At 31.6% G+C, this 20,222-nt stretch overlaps 1 protein-coding gene across 1 annotated transcript in view; it reads right to left on the reverse strand.

Moving 5' to 3' along the window:
* The window catches only part of LOC142331030 (serine/threonine-protein phosphatase PP1-beta catalytic subunit), a 44,131-nt gene extending 24,428 nt beyond the window's left edge, over window positions 1–19,703 (reverse strand). Inside the window, exons 1-2 of the mRNA XM_075376619.1 lie at window positions 19,636–19,703; window positions 10,824–10,955 (exon numbers count right to left, since the gene is read on the reverse strand). Coding sequence (XP_075232734.1) covers window positions 10,824–10,955; window positions 19,636–19,687 — 184 coding nt within the window. The 5' untranslated portion in view covers window positions 19,688–19,703. The remainder of the gene's footprint in view (window positions 1–10,823; window positions 10,956–19,635) is intronic.
* Between the last annotated feature and the right edge of the window lie 519 nt (window positions 19,704–20,222).

Consider the following 20,222-nt stretch of genomic DNA (forward strand, 5'->3'; position numbering starts at 1 on the left):
ATCAGATGTTTGGAGGAAAGTGAAGGCGATTTGTGGGCGTAATGATTTTGCTCCCATAACTAGCCTTCAAGATGAAGATGAAATAAAAGACACTCATATGAAATTGCAGAGCTGTTATCCAATCACTTCGAAAAGGCCAGCAGAACGGCCAACTACGAAGAAGATTTTCGTACTAAACAACTTGAAGGTCTACTAAACTTCAGAACTGAGTATAATTACTCATATAATGTACCTTTTAAAATGGAAGAATTCGCGAAAGCGTTGGAAAAATCAGGTAACACAGCTGCTGATCCGGATGAAATCCACTATAATATGATCAGGCAGCTGAATACCACTGCAAAGCGTAGATTATTAGAACTTTATAATAAGATATGGCGGGATGGAACGTACCCGCAGCAGTGGGAAAAAGCTCATGTTGTTCCAGTACCAAAGAAAAATAAAAATTTAATAGACCCCAATAGCTATCGTCCTATTTCTTTGGCGTGTGCTATGGGAAAAATACTGGAAAAAATGATTAATAATCGACTCGTCTGGGTTTTGGAAAAAGAAAACCTGATATCACCGTATCAAGCAGGTTTTCGGCAATACCATTCTACCACTGATCAAATGATCAGCTTAGAGGACGTTATATATAACAGCTTCATTAAAAGGAAACACTGTGTCGGAGTCTTCTTTGATCTTAAGAAGGCTTTCGATATGACCTGACGTCATGGTATAATGCTCCAGATACATGAATGGGGCATTCGTGGCAATCTGCCTATACTGCTCAGCAACTATATGAATGACCGTACTTTCCAAGTACGAGTCAGTAGCGAATATTCATCTGTAAGAAATTTTGAAAATGGCATACCACAAGGTTCGCCGTTGAGCGGTACCTTGTTTACCATTGCCATTAATAAATTGATATTAGCCATTCCAGCAGAAATCAGCAAAAGCGTCTATGTTGATGATCTGGCAATTGTGTATGCCAGCAACAAGACTGCTATGGTGAGGTACAAATTGCAACGAGCGATCAATGCTCTAAATGAAGTTGCAAAGAATAACGGATTCCAATTCTCACCAGAAAAACCATGCTGTGTACACTTTTGTAGGAAGAGATTTCCTCATCAAAGTCCTGCATTGACAATTGATGATAATCAAATACAATATAAAGACAATGTAAGATATTTAGGGTTAGTATTGGATAAATCCCTTACATGGGGATTACATATACAGGACTTGAGTGATAGATGCAAAAGAGCCCTAAACATTATAAAATGTTTATCGAACTTAAATGGGGCTCAGACAAAGAGACATTATTGAGATTGTATACAGCATTGGTTCAGTCTAAACTAGACTACGGATGTATCGTATATTCATCCGCTAGAAAGTCGCATTTAAAAAAGTTAGACGTAGTTCATAATAGCGGAATAAGATACGCAACAGGCGCTTTCCGCACAAGTCCGGCAGTTAGTCTGATGTCTGAAGCCGGAATAATAATGGCACTACATTATAGAAGAGAGATCCTCTTATTAAGATATGCAGAAAATATATGGGCTTATCCTGCCCATATAAATAATAAACTTTTTAACAACCATCCTATGGCTGCATTATATGAACGTCGTGCTACCTATTCCAGACCAGCCGGAATTAGGTACCACGAATTAAGAAGTAAATATGAAATTGCCATTCCAGATACATTGGCAATTTCTACTAGAGAAATACCGCCATGGCTCTTGCCAGCGGTAAATACAAATTTGGATCTCTCTCAAGGAGAAATAAAAAAAAAACCAGCTGTGATCATCCAACAGGAATTTTTGGCAACCGTCAGTAGTTATGAAGAACATATTAGAATTTATACTGACGGTTCTAAAACCGAACATGGTGTTGGATGCTCAATATATGTAAATGAAGAAGCCCAGTTTTGGAAACTGCCAGATGTGGCCAGTGTCTACACGGCAGAACTCACTGCAATTCAGCAAGCTCTTCGCTACACTGAACACTATTGCGAAGAGAGAGTGCTAGCTAATATGTTCCGTTTCATTAAGTGCACTTGTCGCAATTCGGAACAAGAACATTAAGGATGTCCTAATTGCAAACATCCTGTCCATTTTATACGTTCTAAAACAACGAGGACAGCGATGCGTATTTGTATGGACTCCGGGGCATGCTGGTATTACAGGTAATGAAATCGCAGACGAAGCTGCCAGAAAGGCAACAGTCTGCGATGATTTGGATGCATTTCCTGTAAGAGTGGCAGATGTTAAAAACCGTCTAACAAACATAGTAAGAAATAAGTGGAACGCTGAATGGAGGAGTTTAAATACAAAATTAAACTCAGTAAAAACTTCTCCTTATAAATGGAAAAGCAACTTAAGTTGACTCGCCGTGAACAAGTAGCGGTGACCAGACTTAGAATCGGTCACACGCGATTAACAAATTTATATATGTTAACCGGCGAAGTGAGACCAATGTGCGGTGTTTGTAATAAAACACTGACAATCAAGCATCTAATAGAAGAGTGTACCATATATGAGGACCTCAGAAAGAGGTTCCGTCTTACAAATAATATTAGTGCTGATCTGGATAATGGAAATGAAGAAAATATAGTTGCATTTTTACATGCCAGTGGACTTCTTAAAAGTCTATAAAATGAATGTTTAAAGCTGTGACAAAAGAATCTCTAAGCGGTAGTTTTATATATACATATAAGGGAGTCTCAAAGCGTGGCACGTATAGTGACGGGAGATAGTCCTCTTGCCTAGGCCATTTTGGCTCACCTGCATTCAAGAGCAGTGAGTCGGGGTGTGTCCGATGATGGCATGGGGGACCCTCAAGGGTGGATTGAGGGCGCGAGGCTATGGGTGTACGCCATGCATGCCTATAGCCTGTTTATAAGAAGGATTCAACTGCCACGGCACCCTGGTGCGACTGATATACTGCTCAACGGCAGTTCTGGTCGCCCCGAGGGTGCTTAAACAAACTATAAATGAGACTCGTAGAAGAAAGAAAGAAAGATATGGTATTGATAAGCTGAAATTTTAATTTTATGGTCTTTTGAGAACCTATCTCAAATTTTAATATTGGGGCCCTTTACACCCCATAAGTGTTTGTGATTGTCCTTGTCTTTTATGTCTTAATGTTTATTGTGAAGTTTGTGTTTTTAAATAAAATGTAAGGGCCCTTTACACCCTTACATATGACGATCCTGATGGAGATAATAATTTCCTTTAAAGAATGTGACGAGGGCTAATGACCTTAGCAGTCGATGCCCGTAAAAATTCAGTTAAAAAAAAACAAAAAAAAAAACAACAATATAGTAAGATAAATGATAATTTAACCTGTATTGTAAAATCAAAAACTACAACCAATTAACAAAATCAATTCAACAATCAGCCTTTAGAAATGATTCAATCTCTGAAATCCTATGGCAGAACTTAATGGATTATCTGGCTATATGTGCGATCACAGTGTCTTGTTGAACTCTAGCATTATTAATTATGTGTTCGGTTAGCTCTCCCATGAACTGGTGAACGATTTCACAATAACATGAGCTGAATTTATTTTTTGTGAAGAATATCGGGTCAACTATTCTTCTCTAGGATATTGAACACAAACTGGCGCACAATATTCCTGTATACTTCACCATTTACTGTCTGTTCGAAGAATATGGGTCTGACTATACGATGACAAGATATCGCACACCACACACCAATTTTTTCAGGATACAAAGATTTGTCTTGTAAAGCGTTAGGATTTTCAACCGCCCAAATTCAACAGTTTTGACTGTTCACATAACCGTCGAGATGGATCCAAGCTTCATCACTAAAGAACACTATGTTTAAAAATTTGATTCCGTTACCATTTACAAGAGACCTAACCAAGCAATATTGCAATCGCTTGTTTAAATCTGGAGACAGAAGCTCTTGGACTAATCGTACACGATAAGGATACAATTTCAATTTTTTAGCAGCTTTCTGAACACTCGAACATATACCAGACCTTGCTCCATCTGACAACTTCCCATATCAGAACCATAAAAGGATTGTGAAAGAGAAAAAAAATTATAAATATTTACAGGGATCATAAATTTAAAAGTTTTGCGATTTAATTTTTTGTTCTAAAATGTCGTTTAAAATTTCCTCTTTCCAATGCTATTTGAATCATCTATATGTGTTGTATATAAAAGTTTTTATGGTTTTTTTTTGTCAACATGTTTTTTATTTTATCATAAAATGTTGACTTTCAGCTGTTTTTGTTTATTCTTTCTCTTAATTATTTTCATGTTTTACTGCTGTGTTTCTTTTTCAAGTTAGTAGCATTCCTTCTCACTATTTATAACATAACCTTATTGAGTTGAGTATAATATTCCGTTGTTGTAATCTTACTTGTTTATGTTTTTTTAGAAGTGTGTTGTAGATATTATTTATTATCAGAGTGGATTGGTATTATTATTATTATTATTATTATTATGTAAATAGTTGTATTTTTAATCTAAGTTGCATAGATCAAAACTTTGTTTTAAAAAATGAAAAAGTGTGTTCAATTACAAGACTCCAACAACCCAAAACATTTCTACTATTGTCTCTTTAGCAAACACTAAAATTTTGATGTCTGCAGAAAAATTACAAAATTCTTTTTATTGTTATGAATATGTATAACCTCCTGATAGGTATTATCAAGAATTTGTCTTAGGTTCTGTATGCAGAAATTGTGCAGGTCATCAATGAAGAATGCTGTACAAGAAGTGGTTAAAAATTTGATAGTAGAAATATTTGCTTTACAGTCGATGGGGCGTAACAAAAAGGACGGCATACCTCTCTCAATGGCGTAGTAACAGTAACATCTGTTGATCAGGCAGAGTGTTGGACATCAGTACTATCAAAACCGTGTTTGTGCCCAGAGAAATTAAAAAATGTACATATTGATTCCTGCAAAGCAAATTACTCTGGTATAAGCAGTAGAAGACAGCAGAAGGCGACAAGCGCGCTAGAGATATTTCCCCGCTCTGAGGAACTTTACAATGTGAATACATCAAGTACTTGGGTGATGGTGATTTTTCTGCCTTCCAAACAGTTGCTAATTCTTTTCCCTATGGTTCTGATATTACAGCTGAAAAACTAGTGTTGGGCATGTTCAAGAGTGAATGGGCACCTGATTAAGAGCATTAAAATCCCAACACAAAACCAAGAAAAAAAAACTTTTAATGATGGAAAGCCTACTGGTGGGATGAATAGACTTACAAGACCTGTAATATTAAAATTGCACTTATACTACGGCCCACCAATCAGGCGAAATACTGTTAGTGTTGCAGCTACGAGGTAGGCAATTTGGAATGAGTTTTATCATGTAAGTTCCAGTAACAAAAAATCCATGCATCAACTTTGCTCATCAACTTATGAGACATGGTGTAAGTACCAGGATGCTGGAAGGAATACAATACCTTATGACTATAATCAGCACTTCTGATTGAATAAAATAATCATAGATGAAAATAGGCCAATTTTCAAGGATTTATCCAATAGTGTGTGTTGCTGGAATAATGTTTTTCTGGGAAAACCCAAAATGTCAAAAGTTTGAACAATATGATTTGGTTGACAATACCCAAAGAACATTTGTTGGTATTAAAACTCTTCATTTTGGAATATACAATGCCATTTGCAAATTTAATGACGGCAATATAGCAAAAGTTTTGGCTTTAGACGAAATGAAGTTAGATCCAGGAAAATAAACACTTGATGCAATAAAAAAACTAGATGAGGAGCAAGTGAGATATAGTGAGCGAGACATCCAACAACTAGAGAAAAGATTAGGAAAAAATTCAGATTACTGAACTTCAGTAATTTAGAAAATGTAAACAATGAATTTTTGATAAAATCCCTTCTTGATTACAAAAAAAAGAGGTTAACCAAAAAGTAAATTCCAAACTGATATTAAAAAAGATTGAGAAAGTACTCTTATAAAATTTTAATTGCTGTTTAAAGTGAGCCTTACTCTATTTTTGTACATAGTTCCCTGCCATTATTGTGATACTTACCATAGCAGGGCACTAGACGTTTTACCACTTTGTCATAGAATGACAGTGAGTAAATTCATTAATACATGGCTAAGCAACATATGCAATGTATTAATGAATTATTTGACCTCATCATAGGCATAGTACAAATCTTAGTAGTAGAAATCACAATAGGTACCACTATTGATTGTACAACCCTGAGGCAAGAAATTGACAAGCAGAATTCTTTTTGTCACAAAAAAACTATGGACATCAATCATCTTCTGAATGGAAAATTCTCGGCTTGCTTTTTGTTTTACTGGGCAAGGAAGGGCATCACTCTTCCATAGATTTTTTGTTTGTTTCAAGCATTACATGCAATATCCATGCTAATCCCCAACGACTACAGTCATTACCTTGTTCTCTGATCCAAATCAAAAACTTCAACATGCTAACCAACTGTTTCATTTTGTGAGCATCTTAGGCATCATCCGACATGCACACAACTTCTGATAATTCAATTTCTCAGACATCACACAGAAGCAAATATGAAATTTCTGGAAAGTACAGAGAAAGAGATGTGATGGTGTGTTGTCAGTTTTTTTTAATTTTTAATCTTCTGATCAATTGCATCCATAAATTATTGGTAATCAAAGATGGTCACTTACACTGTTCATCATCATGCACATTACCACATCTAACTAAACGATCATACTCGCTATTTCCATAACATAGCAACCCTCACTGCATTTTCTTCATAAATGTTACACATCTGATAATGAATATTTTACTGGTTAATCATTCTTTGATTCAAGAAACGAATCAGAAACCAATATCACACAATGGATGTCTCAAATTTTTAAACATTATAAACATAATCATTTGAATATCAGAATAAGAATGGCATCAATCCCTTCTGAACGTACCAGGTGACTCAGCATAAATGCGAAGATTTATGATCTTGGTACTGCAGTGTAGTCTAAAAAGAAAAGCAACAAAATATTTAACTCGTGGAATACCGTCTTTCAATATTGTACTTGGTAATAAGTATGACTTTCAAGATGATAAAAGTTTTTCAATATAATTTATACCAAAGACAAGTATAAAATCCATTTACCAACAAGTGCTGGAAACCTCAAAAGCATTATTAGAAAAAAATAATAAACATAAGGTAAGAAGCATTATCAAATTCTGTACTCTTGGTGTAAATGGTTTTTACACTTCTGTTTTTGAGGTAATAGTACAGAGGGGAATATGGACAAACGTAAAAAAAAAGAACTGTTTTTTCTAAGATTTCAAGATATATATACATATATATATATATATACACACACACACACACACACACACACGAGGGTTATTTTTTTTCAAGGTCCGATAAGTCGCGAAATAAAGACCTGCGCAAAAATCAGATGAACCTTTGCGCATATGTGTTGCGCAGCATCTCTAGTATGGCCTTCAATCACGTCGCGTCACTTCGTTTAGTTCTGAACACGCAGCTAGCATGTAAACATGTCTACAACAATAGCACCTCCCGCCAAGTGTAAAGTGCGTGCAGTAATTAGATTTCTTCATGCTGAGGGGTGTAATGCAGCTGAAATTCATTGATGAATAAGTAATGTGTACGGTGAAACTTCAATGAGTCACAGCAAAGTGCCACAATGGTGCAGGAACTTTAATGCAGGACGTACAGATGTTCATGATGTAGGCGGTCAGGGAAGGAAGCAAGTGTCAACCAATGATCTCGTAGAGCGAGTGGATGAGGCAATTCGATAAAATCTTCGGTTCACAATTTCTGTATTAAGTGATAAAAATTTTTTATTTTCACTGCGGTTTTAATTTCGTGACCGATCGGACCTTGAAAAAAAATAACCCTCATATATATATATACACACATTAAGTTACAATTTTCTTTTTACAGTAACTTCTGTTTGTAAAAGGGCTGCACCATTTTGCAGTATAATTTAAAATAAATGACAGATTAGTTATAAATCGAACAAGTGATAACCTGTGCAATCCAAGTAAAATAGCATAAAATCTAAATTAAAATAGCAATTAATAATGATTACATTAAGGTATGAGTAATAAGACACTAAAAAATTAAAAGAACCAATAATTAATATTACACTGATAAAGAAAAATACATTTAGCAACATTAAAAATATAAGGCTACACTTTAATGCAATAATGATAAAAAATTAATCATGTACTAACAAATATTAAAATTTTCATGCAATAAATTCATTGGAAAATATAATCTACACGTTACAGGCACACTTATCCAATGTTTTAAATGTATTGAACTTGTGCACCATTTTAATAAAGGGTCTTTTATTTTCAGCACAAAATGTAAAATTGCAATAAAACTAAAAGTATGCGAAATATAACCAAAGATTTTTTGTATTTTGAAGCTTATAAAATTACATTATGTTAAAAATACAGTATCATTCATATATCCTCCAAGGGTTTGCTTGACATAGCAGTCAATAAAATTAGTCTATTTAGTCTATCAACAAAATTTTGCATGATTCTGCACAAATATTTGCTCTGAAGTCATTGATCATTAATGGCGTTAACGGTTTGTTGCTACAGATCTGAGACTTAATGTAACCCCAGAGAAAAGATTCTCAGGAAGTTAAATCACTGTTTATAAACAGTTTCAGCAGCTGAAACAAAATCCACCATTCTATTGAAACCACATCTCATTCAAATCAAAATTTTCCAAATTTGTCAATAAAAAATCACAAATCTTAGCTTGATAATGTTCACCATTTACTATATCAACATCTCGTAGCTCATTTTTGAAAAAAAACCCCTATGATGCCAACAGCCCATAATGCAACCAGATAGCATTTTTTTCAGATTTAATGGTTGGTGTTGAATAATTTGTGGGTTGGAATCAGCCCAAATATTGCTATTTTGCTTGTTTAACAAACCCACCAAGCCAAAACTAAGCCTCATCTGAAAAGATGATTTTTTTAAATGAAAATTTGGATCCACTTCGAGCTGCATAAATTTTTATGATCTGCAAATTGTTGAAACTTGTAGGAATTCCATTGTGATTTGACGTAAACTACTAAAAACAAATGATTGTGTCGCCACCACAATCAGTCAATTCTTTGCACTCAATTTTCTAAGTCCCTTCAAAAGACAATAAATACTTATTAATCAAGGATGACCAAGATTAAAGTTCTCTTTCTGTGATTTTTTGAAATCTTTTAATATTTTTGTCATATGAAATGCATTATATGAAAACACTCACAATAAAATGTTAAACAGACAAAAGTGATAAAATCACAGATTAAATCAATTTTTTTTAATTTAGACAAATAGATTTCATCAGACAAATAGATTTCTTTTTTTCGACTTTGCAAGTCAAATTAATAGTATTTGGAGAAACAAATGGAGGAAATTGACAATTTAATGTAAAATTAGCTTAACTGTTAATCTGGGTTAAAATGTCTTTATTTGTGTTCAGATGAATAATAAATTAAAAAAAAAAAAAGGTTAAGATTAATAGGAGTTTACTATTATAGAAAAACGAATCATAAAAATAAGAATATAAACAACAGATATATAAACAGGTAAGGCTAGCAAGCAATTACATTTTTTTTTTGAAAAGAATATTAGACTCTTTTAAGGGGTAAGAACTTTTAACATTAAATATATATTCTTATAAATGATTTTTATATTTTTATATAGAAACTTTGCACTCAAATAACACAAATAAATTAAACAATAAAAAATTAACTAATTTTAAATATTATTACAATAAGCATAGAGTTTAATAATTACAATCGTAATTGTACAGAAAACGACTGAAGAAATAAAATTGCATGAGAACTGGTAGAATCTTGGCTGTGTTTGAAGCCATTTTCTTAGAGGATACTTTTACTGCCTAATATAAGAATAAGGTACATTTCAGAGAAGTCTTTTACAACAAACTCTTTTTTTGTGATTTAAACTATAACAAAAAATATAGAGCATATGCCAAGAATCAACATCTAGGATATACCAAACAGCCAGCCATTATATAATTTTAGAAAATGTAGAAATTCCTTTAGTTTATTAACAGAAAGTACATAATATTATTTATACATGATTATGATTTTCAATTAAAATGTTAAAAATCATTCATTATTTAAATGAAACATCATGCAGGATTCCATAGCTAAAACCTGAAATTTTAATATTCTCTTTGATTCAACCAAAATACAATGTCTTTATTCAAACCAAGTGACTCTTGGATGGAGGGATAATAAATCTGTAAGAAAAGAAAATTACAGACATCTAACAGCAAGTATTAAAATATAATTAGTCAATCATCACAAAATATTCAATAAAAAAATAAGTAATCGATATGTTGTCTGCAATTTAACACTACTTTGCCAACAAACCCAAATGATTCATTGCATTAAATAAATTACTTTAAGTTATTATATTTCATAACAAATTACAGTTTAGCTATTATTAGATTTATTATAAGCAAGATATAAAAAAAGAAATTAGTAAGAAATACAAATACTTTTTTTTAATAAATATACTGTCTTGAAAGTTGGTTTTATACCCTTAATGATTTGGTTTTATACCAATGATCTGAAAGTGTTAAGTATCATTACAGAAGCGTATTAATCTGTTAAGTACTGCAATCAAGAACACTTCCTTTATTCTTCATATGATATCTATTAATATTAAATATTGATGAGCCAACCAGACGAGAATGCATTCCGTAATTAACATATTATATATCACCAAGTTCAAACTGATAATTATTTTTCTAAGAGATGAACTTAACACATAATCAATCAAATGAAAATTCACATAAAAAATCGTAAAAATAACTACTGACCACATATTTTTAATGGTGCTTCTAATTCCAATAATATGGGTTGCTGAAGGAAAATTTCACGTGACTTTAAGCAGAGCCCTCTCACCTCTGCTTCATTCATCATCACAGTCTTTCCTGGACGACATCCTCGGACTGTAAATAATAAAAACTTTAATATAAATGTTATATGACAAATATATATATAATTGAAAACACATATCAATTAAAAATTAAAATTTTACTGTTACTTTACTTTAAACTACTGGTGTCATTACATCTGCAAACGTTTATTATATGTTTGTATTACATTTAGGTGGTACTATAACGAAATGATTATAGCCAACCTGATGAAAATAAGTCATATTCAAAAATCAAAGAATCCATGTCTTCTACTAGGAGTAGAAAAAAGAGCCTACTTCATTAAGCCAAACGTACAACTGGATATAAGCTCATTAAAATATAAAAGGTAATCTATTCACCCAAGACATAATACCACAATAATGATCATCATTATTGTGCTTCTAACCAAATAGTGCTTCTTTTACTTCAGGTCCTTATGTATATAATGTAGCCCCATATGAGAGACCAGATACTGTAAAATAAAACAAATTAATGTAACCATTATATTGATAAATAATGAATTAAACATACTGCATCTACTTGTAAGGAGAATTGTGTGCCTTTTTTTACATTAGTTAACTTGCACTGTTAAATTATAAACATTCTATTTACTTAAAATATTAGTTTGAGTGATACTGTTTGCACTTTTACAAAAATGTTAAAGAAACCAACCTTCTTCTTCAGTGGTCAATAATGTGCAAATGATCATGCATTATACATGTTTCAAAGTGAATATTTAGTGCTTTAAATCAGAGAAAAAAAAATGTTCCTGCAAAAGCTTTAAATATGTCTATTAGCAAGTAAACAAATGTGTTTAAAATCTTTTAAAAAGAAAAGTGCATTTCATAAAATAACGGTAAAATCATATAATCTGCTAAATCCTTGGAATGGTAGCATCTCAGCCATTTACCTGAAAGGTTCTGGATTGAAAAATCTAGCTAGAAATTTCTAATGCAATACAACACTCCATTAATATTCCCATTAAAACCTTTGAAATTATGTAGAGAATTAATCATAATAAAAACTAAGATACCTAATTTAAGTAGTTTGCTGCAGGATGTAATTAAAAAATTTATTTGATTAATTCTACCTAATTAAGAATATTAATAAGTGTTTTGCTCATGTAATTTATGTTTTTCCTGACTGTGTAAGGAAGATTTCACAATTTTATACACATTCATAAATCTTTACAAACCAAAGTATGTTACATTTTCATGAATAACATAGTTCAAAAATAACTTATAACTATTTTTCACCATATTTGGTGAAAAATAGTTCACCATGATGCCAGGGTAGTATTATAAATGGGTAGGGAATAATTAAAAATTGAAATGTGAACAATTCTTTAATAAAATTTTAAATAGTGATCACACCATGGTGGTTTACAATGGTTTATTACTTTTAATATGGTATTAACTGATCACTGATAATAGTCGCAAGCATCTTACGAACATGACGTTACGGTCTTAGTGACAAACAATTTAATTTTACTTCTTGATGACTATTATGAACATAACAATTTTAATTTAAATACAATTATACATTTGAATTAACATCTTTTGAGTAATCCCTGATGATGGAGTAACGGCTCTGAAAATACTCATATATACTTTTAAAATTGTTGGTAAGTGGAACTTTATTTTATACAATTGTATTAATAACAATGATGCCAAATGCTTAGTAAATTAAATCATTACTATTAATTTTGAAAAAATACAGTAGATTCAAAAAACTTGTTCATTATCTAGAGAATTTAAAAATTAATTTTCTTTTATAACTGATATACGAGGGATATTCAGAAAGTAAGGAACGTTTCCACCTGACGCCACCAGGCGCACGCCAATCGCGTATATATTAGTGTGATCGTGCTCGGCACCTCAGTCAGCGTCCAGCCGTGACAACGGGAAAATCTCCGTACTGCCCGTTTTTTTTATATACAAATTTGAAATGTGTGCTGCAATCGAAAATCCCGCCAGTTGTGAGATGCGGTCTGCGTTTTTTGTTGGCAAAAAACTTAAAACCAATAGAAATTCATCAGGAACTGTGTTAAGTGTACGAGAACAAGGTAATGAGTGAAAGTTCTGTCAGGAGGTGGTGCATTCAGTTTAAAAATGGCCGAACAAACCGTTCACGATAAAGAGATGAGTGGACGTCCGATCATTGTGATTGACGATCTGGTCTCCAAAGTTGACGAAGATTCGTGAAAACCGCCGTTTCACAATAACTGAGCTTTCTCTATGTTTCCCACAAGTTTCACGGACTTTATTGTTTGAAATTGTTTCACAGAAGCTAGGCTACCACAAATTTTGTGCAAGATGGGTGCCAAAAATGCTTGCAGATGACCATAAAGAACAACGAATGAGGGCAGCTTTGACGTTTTTGGAGGCCTACCACAGTCATGGAGACGCACTACTGGATCGAATCGTAACAGGAGACGAAACCTGGGTGAAACATGTGAATTATGAGACAAAATTACAGTCCAGGGTTGGGGGCACACAAGTTCCCCTAAAAAACCAAGGAAATGTCTGCAAACTTTGTCGGCAAGGAAGATCATGGCAACAGTGTTCTGGGACAGGCAAGGTGTTCTTCTTATTGATTTTATCGAGCGTGGTGCAACAATAAACTCTGAGCTGTACTGCCAAACATTGCAAAACCTTAGGAGAGCTGTCCAAAACAAGCGCCCAGGAAAATTGTCATCCAAAATGTTGCTTTTGCATGACAATGCCCGACCTCACACAGCAAACCACATGCAAGAACTATTGAATTCGTTCAACTGGGAAGTTTTTCCTCATCACCCCTACAGTCTTGCTGCAAGTGATTTTCACTTGTTCCCGAAAATGAAGACATGGCTAGCAACACAGCGTTTTGACGACAATGAGGAGCTCCAAGTACGCGTCACTGAGTGGTTGAGATCACAGGCGGCAAAATGCTATGACACAGGAATTTCAAAGCTTGTCCACCGCTATGATAAGTGCCTGCATTTGTATGGCGATTATGTTGAAAAGTAGTCCCTCTTTCACATGTATATAATAAAAAGCTTTTTTTGTACTTGATTTTTTAAAATTCCAATAATGGAGGGGCAATTATGCTAGTTCAATGAAAAATATATAATATACAATAAATAAATAAAACATGACCTACAACCTTATCTTTACCGTAAAACTTTTACAGAATCAAGGTGCCATTCCATTCTTTCTACACGAGTCAGTATACCCAAAAATCATGCACGTTAATTATATATTAATATAAAGAACAGTTGGAAATTAAAAATGAAGACCTCTTCACATTAATTATGGTGTTCCACTCTTTTCATTATAATGGAAAGGCATCCAATTTTTTCCATTACCTGAGCATAAATGCAACTTTTAAACACGAAATTTGCAGTATAAAAATCTAACTAGTATTATTATATAAATCAAGGAGTATAAAAATAATGAACAACCGATTTTTCTAAGGAATAAAATTACAGAAAAAAATTAGAAATACTAAAACTTTACCAAACTTAAAACCAAAAGGAAAACTTACACAAATAAATTAATTATAAGGCAGGGTTTTATTAAATTTAAACTTAATCCGTTTTAACTAAAAACTGAAAAATTATCAGAATCAGGAAGGAAGTATTTGAAGAAGATATTCATCACCACAAGCGATAAATAAATCACACAGTTAAATGTCAAAATTCATTTAACTTATTCTTTTCACAACCTGGGCGGTAATAAGGAAAAAAAACTATTTTAATATTGTCTAAATGAAAAGCATATAAAACATGGTTCTTTAACAACATTCTCTCAGTCTTTTTTTAGTAGAACTGTCAGTTGACAGATACCAAGAACTGCATTCTACAAATGGTCTGTCCTGAGCTCTTTCTTTTAAATTATAGGATTCTTGACTCCCTTTCAAATTATCGTTTCTGCCCACTTCCTCTTCCCTCATACCTTAACCTTTCTTTCAAAAATCATATCATAGTATGTAGCCTATTCAATTAGCCTTTCTTCTTTGTAATTTCTTAATCATACTCCTAATTTCATTTGTATTTGTAAAGATCTGATCATCCGTTACACTCTCTCACCAGTTGATTCATATCATTTTCCTCCATGGCTACATTCCAAAACTTTCCAGATATTAAGTTTCTCTTTTCATTATTGTCCATATTCCTGTACCATACAATACCTCACTCCAAACAAAACATCCTTCTCAAATCAATAGGTATACTTTTTGTTGTAAGTAGATTTCTCACCTTATTGAAAGCCATTTTACCAATCGCAATTCTGCTTCTAATTTCCACTGTGCAACTTCCATCAAATGTTATTGTACTTCCAAATTATTTAAAACTACCAACCTGTTCAAACTGTATCCCCTTAATAGTAAACTTAGTAAAGTATTCCCCTGATATCTTCCATTACCTTGGATACTGAAAGTTTATTCTCATTCTACATTTTTCTCCTACACTGCTTGTTCTATCCACCAATTGTAGCTTCTCTTCAGTTGTAGCCATTACTTTTTCATCATCTGCGTATTTAATTGTCTTTATTTTTTCTCCCCCTATAGTAACATAAGCACCCTCCTCTAGGTCTTCCAAAGCTTCTTCAACTGGTTGTTCTCTGTAAATCTAAAAAAAAGTTTGGTGACATGCAGGATACCCTGCTTAACTCCTCTTCTCATCTTTATTGCTTCTGTTCCAACCTGTACCCTTTGTCCTACAAATAATTACTTAATAAATCTTTTACCCCTCCTACCCAATCCTACTTCCCTGAAGAGTTTCATTAGTATATCCCATTTAACCCAATCAAAGGCTTCTCCCAGTCAATGAAACATGTACAAAACTGTTAAAATTTATCATTCTCTCCATCAAAACTCTCATACAACCTATTACATTCCTACTCCCCTTTCCCTTTCTAAAGCCAAACTGCTTATTCTCCTACTTTTCCCTTGTTAATGCTCTCTATTATTCTTGTTAATGTTTTTGTGAATGGGATATTAGACATATAGGACTATAATACAATATTTGGCACTGTTCTTCTTTGGGCAGGGTATCCATACGTATTTTAATGAAATCTTCTGACCACTGACCAGTCTCATATATTTTATTTCTAAATTGTATCAATCTATCTATCACACTTACCCTTAGGGCTCTTAACACCTCTGCTGATAACTTTATCACAACCAGTAGGTTTCTTGCATCTTAACTTGTTGGTTGAATTTTTTTCTTTGGCTTTTAAAGGGCTCTGTTGTTTAAGTGATTTTCTTGAGAAAGGTGAAGAATAGGTTAAATTAAGAAAATGAAATTATCAATTTTTATATATCATATATAAAAAGGGTGTTACAAATGTAATTGTACATACAATACAAATTGTATTGTACAAAGCATACTTATAAAGAACAATGAAAAAAATTTGGATGTACACTAACATTGATGAAGATCACCACATTGATTCTCTGGTCAAGGATATTATCAGCTGCTGTTATATAATTGTCAAAAGTTTGCGTGGTTTGAGTTTTCTATCATATACAATAAAATGAAGTAAAAAAAAGAAAAATTAGTTGGAAGCTTTTGTATCAGTCAAATAATAATAAAAACTTGAATGTTCTAAGGAGAAGAAATGATTGTATACAGCATGTTATGGAAACCCAATTCTAATCATCATAGACAAAAAATAACACACTGAACACCTATAACATCAAGGTTCTGTCTGTGTTTGAACAGTCAAGGGTTCCATCATTTATCAAGAATTTTAACTGTCAACATGACTTTAATTAATCATTGATAATGCAGTGTTTGAAAAGAAATAAAACAGAAACAGGAAAAGCTCAATACACAATTCAGGATGATACACCAAGCGCATTCATTTCTAGGGACATTATTCTTATTTGAGCTTTTAATAAAACACTAAAGGCGAATCTTGTTCTTCATCTTCTACTCTCTCGATCTGCCTTACATACAATTGTCTTTTAAAAACTACAATTAACTTCGAAAAGATACCATTTGCAAACAAATTAAGTAATCATGGAAATTCAAACATGACTACTTTATAAACAATTTTTTTTTTGAAAAACAAGTTTTCAGAAACATTTTTTTTACAACCAATATTGATAAAAATTCATAATCCATGTATAGATCCACTGATGACTGCATACACAAATGTCATTAAAAGATATTAACGATCACTAAAATCTTATAGCATGAATCTGAATCTGTTACACGAGTAGAATTCTATGCATAATTAAAACAGCACCACAAACATAAGATCTTTTCATTATTACATTATGTTACAATTCAAATGAAATACATGAACAAATATTTAATTTTAATTCATTGATGAAATTTATTTTTCATAAATTTTCAAAAATACAATTAAATAATACAAAAAAACAACCAATAATATGAAAACATACTATGAAATTTACACAGATTCCTTATGGTCTATTTGAAAAAAAAATTACAATATTACTAAAACCAGATCTCAAAGATTTTGGTTCTTTTCAGTTAATTCACTACAACATAAAAGTATTATTACAACATATATTTACTCATACATATTATATTTATTATAATTAACTAAGTTTTGTATTATGTTAATACATAAGATTATTTAAGGTTTACATTGAAGTTAAAAAGTTAAGATTAGGTAACTAATGATTCTCAGTTATGAACTTCATACGACATCAACAAAAAAATTAACCTAAGCAAACATGATGGTCACTAACCTTGTCCACATTAAATAAACTAACTATATACAACTTATTAACAATGAAGGTGATATTTAAACTAAATACGGAATTATATTGAATTAAATAGTGATATTTAAAATGGTAGTAAATTAACAGAAAAGAACCAAGATTTTTATACTTATAAACTGTAAACAAGTATAACTAGCCTAAATTATCAAGCACTGCTTGTGGAATGTTATTTCATTTTTATTAACAATACAACTTTTTTTTTCATTTTCACTAACATTCACTATTTTATTACCGGTTTACATTTACAATTATTAAATAAAGAACCTTCATCACAATATTAATTTACTTCTTAATAAAACACAAATTGTCACTATTTAGAAGATGTGTCTTATGATATAAAAAAAAAGGCTTAATGCACTAAAACGTTACACAGCATAATCAATTATAAACACAAATCTATACAATCAGTTTATATTGACCAGGTGTAGAGGGAGAATGTTGCTGTTTTATAATGGAATGTTTTTCCTTTTAGGCACTACTAAGGTCTGTATCACAATAAATTTTCAATGAATTAACTGGATCTGAATTATGTTACAGGTGTACCATAAGTTGGCATAGGATCAGATAGAAGAAAAACTGGTAAAATGAAAGAACCAGCAACTGCAAAAACCAAATATCATAATACAACAAAATAATCTTGCTTACAAATGAACAATATAATAGTGTCTTCTGATGAATTTAAGTCCAAAATAAACTTTGTATATGATAAAATAAATTACAAATAGTTGCATAATGCATTAGGGTTAACTATTTGTCTTTTAAAACAACAGAGTCCAAATTTTCACTCAAAAATGTGGGTAGTCTAAATCATCAAACCCATACTGTACGATTGAGTATGTTTATTCATCATTATTTCAATAAGTTGCTTTAGTAAAATCCATGTATCCAATAAATTTATAATAGAAGAATATATCATTTACAAGGAAGAATGAGAGGTAAAGTGTGTTTTGATTTATACTTTTTAACAAATTCTTAATCTAATAATTTTTTGTAACTATATTTTCATCAGTAATCTTCTGATACAAATTTCTTTTATCTTCCATTAAGATTATTTTCAAATGAAAATTTCTTTGAATATAACTCAGTACCTGATAACCATTCAAGCAAATTTTTTCAAAGCTCCCTGGACCAACAATGTTAAATTTTACACAGTGCATTAAAATAAACTCAAAAAGTAAAATACCTAAGTAAATAGCATTAAATAAAAATGAAAATCCTGACATCAAATTAACAATTTTCAGATTATTTTTAAATTTCTAAATGAAAAATCAATTACAAAATAGAAAATTATTACATAGTTTTTTTTTTATTAAAAAAATTTTATACATTAAAAGAAAATTAAAATGAGGATTTAAAAAATAAAACTTTACAGTACGAAAAACTAAAAAAAAAATTAAGTAGAAACTTAATGGTGAATGATGAAGTAATGTTATCAGATTTTCTATTATTTTATCAAATGAAGTGCATAATTTAAGGGAAAAGTAAATAAAACAATAAAATTAACTATTTATTAGCCAAATAACATTAAAATTCGTTAACCTTGATCTAATGACAATGAACAAACTTGTCGTAGGCAAATAAACTGAAAACCGACTAACAATAACACAAAATAGTGAACGGTAGTAAAAAGATTTTCTTTTATTAACTGTATACAGAGAATAATGAGATAATCTATTTAAGGAACTTTGTAAACGACGCTACTCTTGAATCTACACAATGGATTGACATATCACATTAAATCATACGATGCAAACACTGGTATCAGTTAAAAATACTTCAATCAAAATAAATATAAACCAAATTTTGTTTTCAATTGGCATACGGCCTTGAAATAATGAACACATATGTGAATATATATTATTCAACATTAAGAACACTCTGATTTATGACATTGGTATCATTAAATGAATTAATAAAAACAATAAAATTTGTTACTTTATTGAAATAAAAATTGTAACTTTTTTTACATAAATACCTTCTAAAAGTCTCTGGATGAGATAGTCTACGTCTAACGGAACGTCTGCCATTTTTCCTCTCACTAATTCTGACGTCAACTTTAGAAATGTTAAGTATAACTATCGATATCAGAAATTAAACATAAATAATGTCAATTTTAAGATGTAATAAACAAATTAACTGTTCTTCTTTACTTCATTTATAACAAAACTCAAACATTTACAGAATATTAATAAATTACATAATATCAAAGCTTAATAAGCCGATTACAAAATAGTATACATAGATATTTTTTGTATCAATTAAAAAATAGTAATCAGACGAAAAAACACATTCAAGTTACGCTAGCCCACATTTTTAAACTATTTAAAGTAAGTAAAAATTGATATCACGCTGAAATTCATTTACGTAATGTTGGCATTACTACAGAATTATCGGAACCGCCATCACTTCGTCTGACTGAGAACCATCATTAGTGCGTTTAGGAAGTCTGTGAACAATAAACAAGTAACAGCCGGTTTGAGAGTAAATTTATTAATTAACCTAAAAAACGAAGTAACACACTATATAATGTAACTCAAATAAGGCCTAATAAAATTATATTAT

Source organism: Lycorma delicatula, chromosome 10, assembly GCF_047948215.1.
Source record: "Lycorma delicatula isolate Av1 chromosome 10, ASM4794821v1, whole genome shotgun sequence".
NCBI classification, from domain to species: domain Eukaryota; kingdom Metazoa; phylum Arthropoda; class Insecta; order Hemiptera; family Fulgoridae; genus Lycorma; species Lycorma delicatula.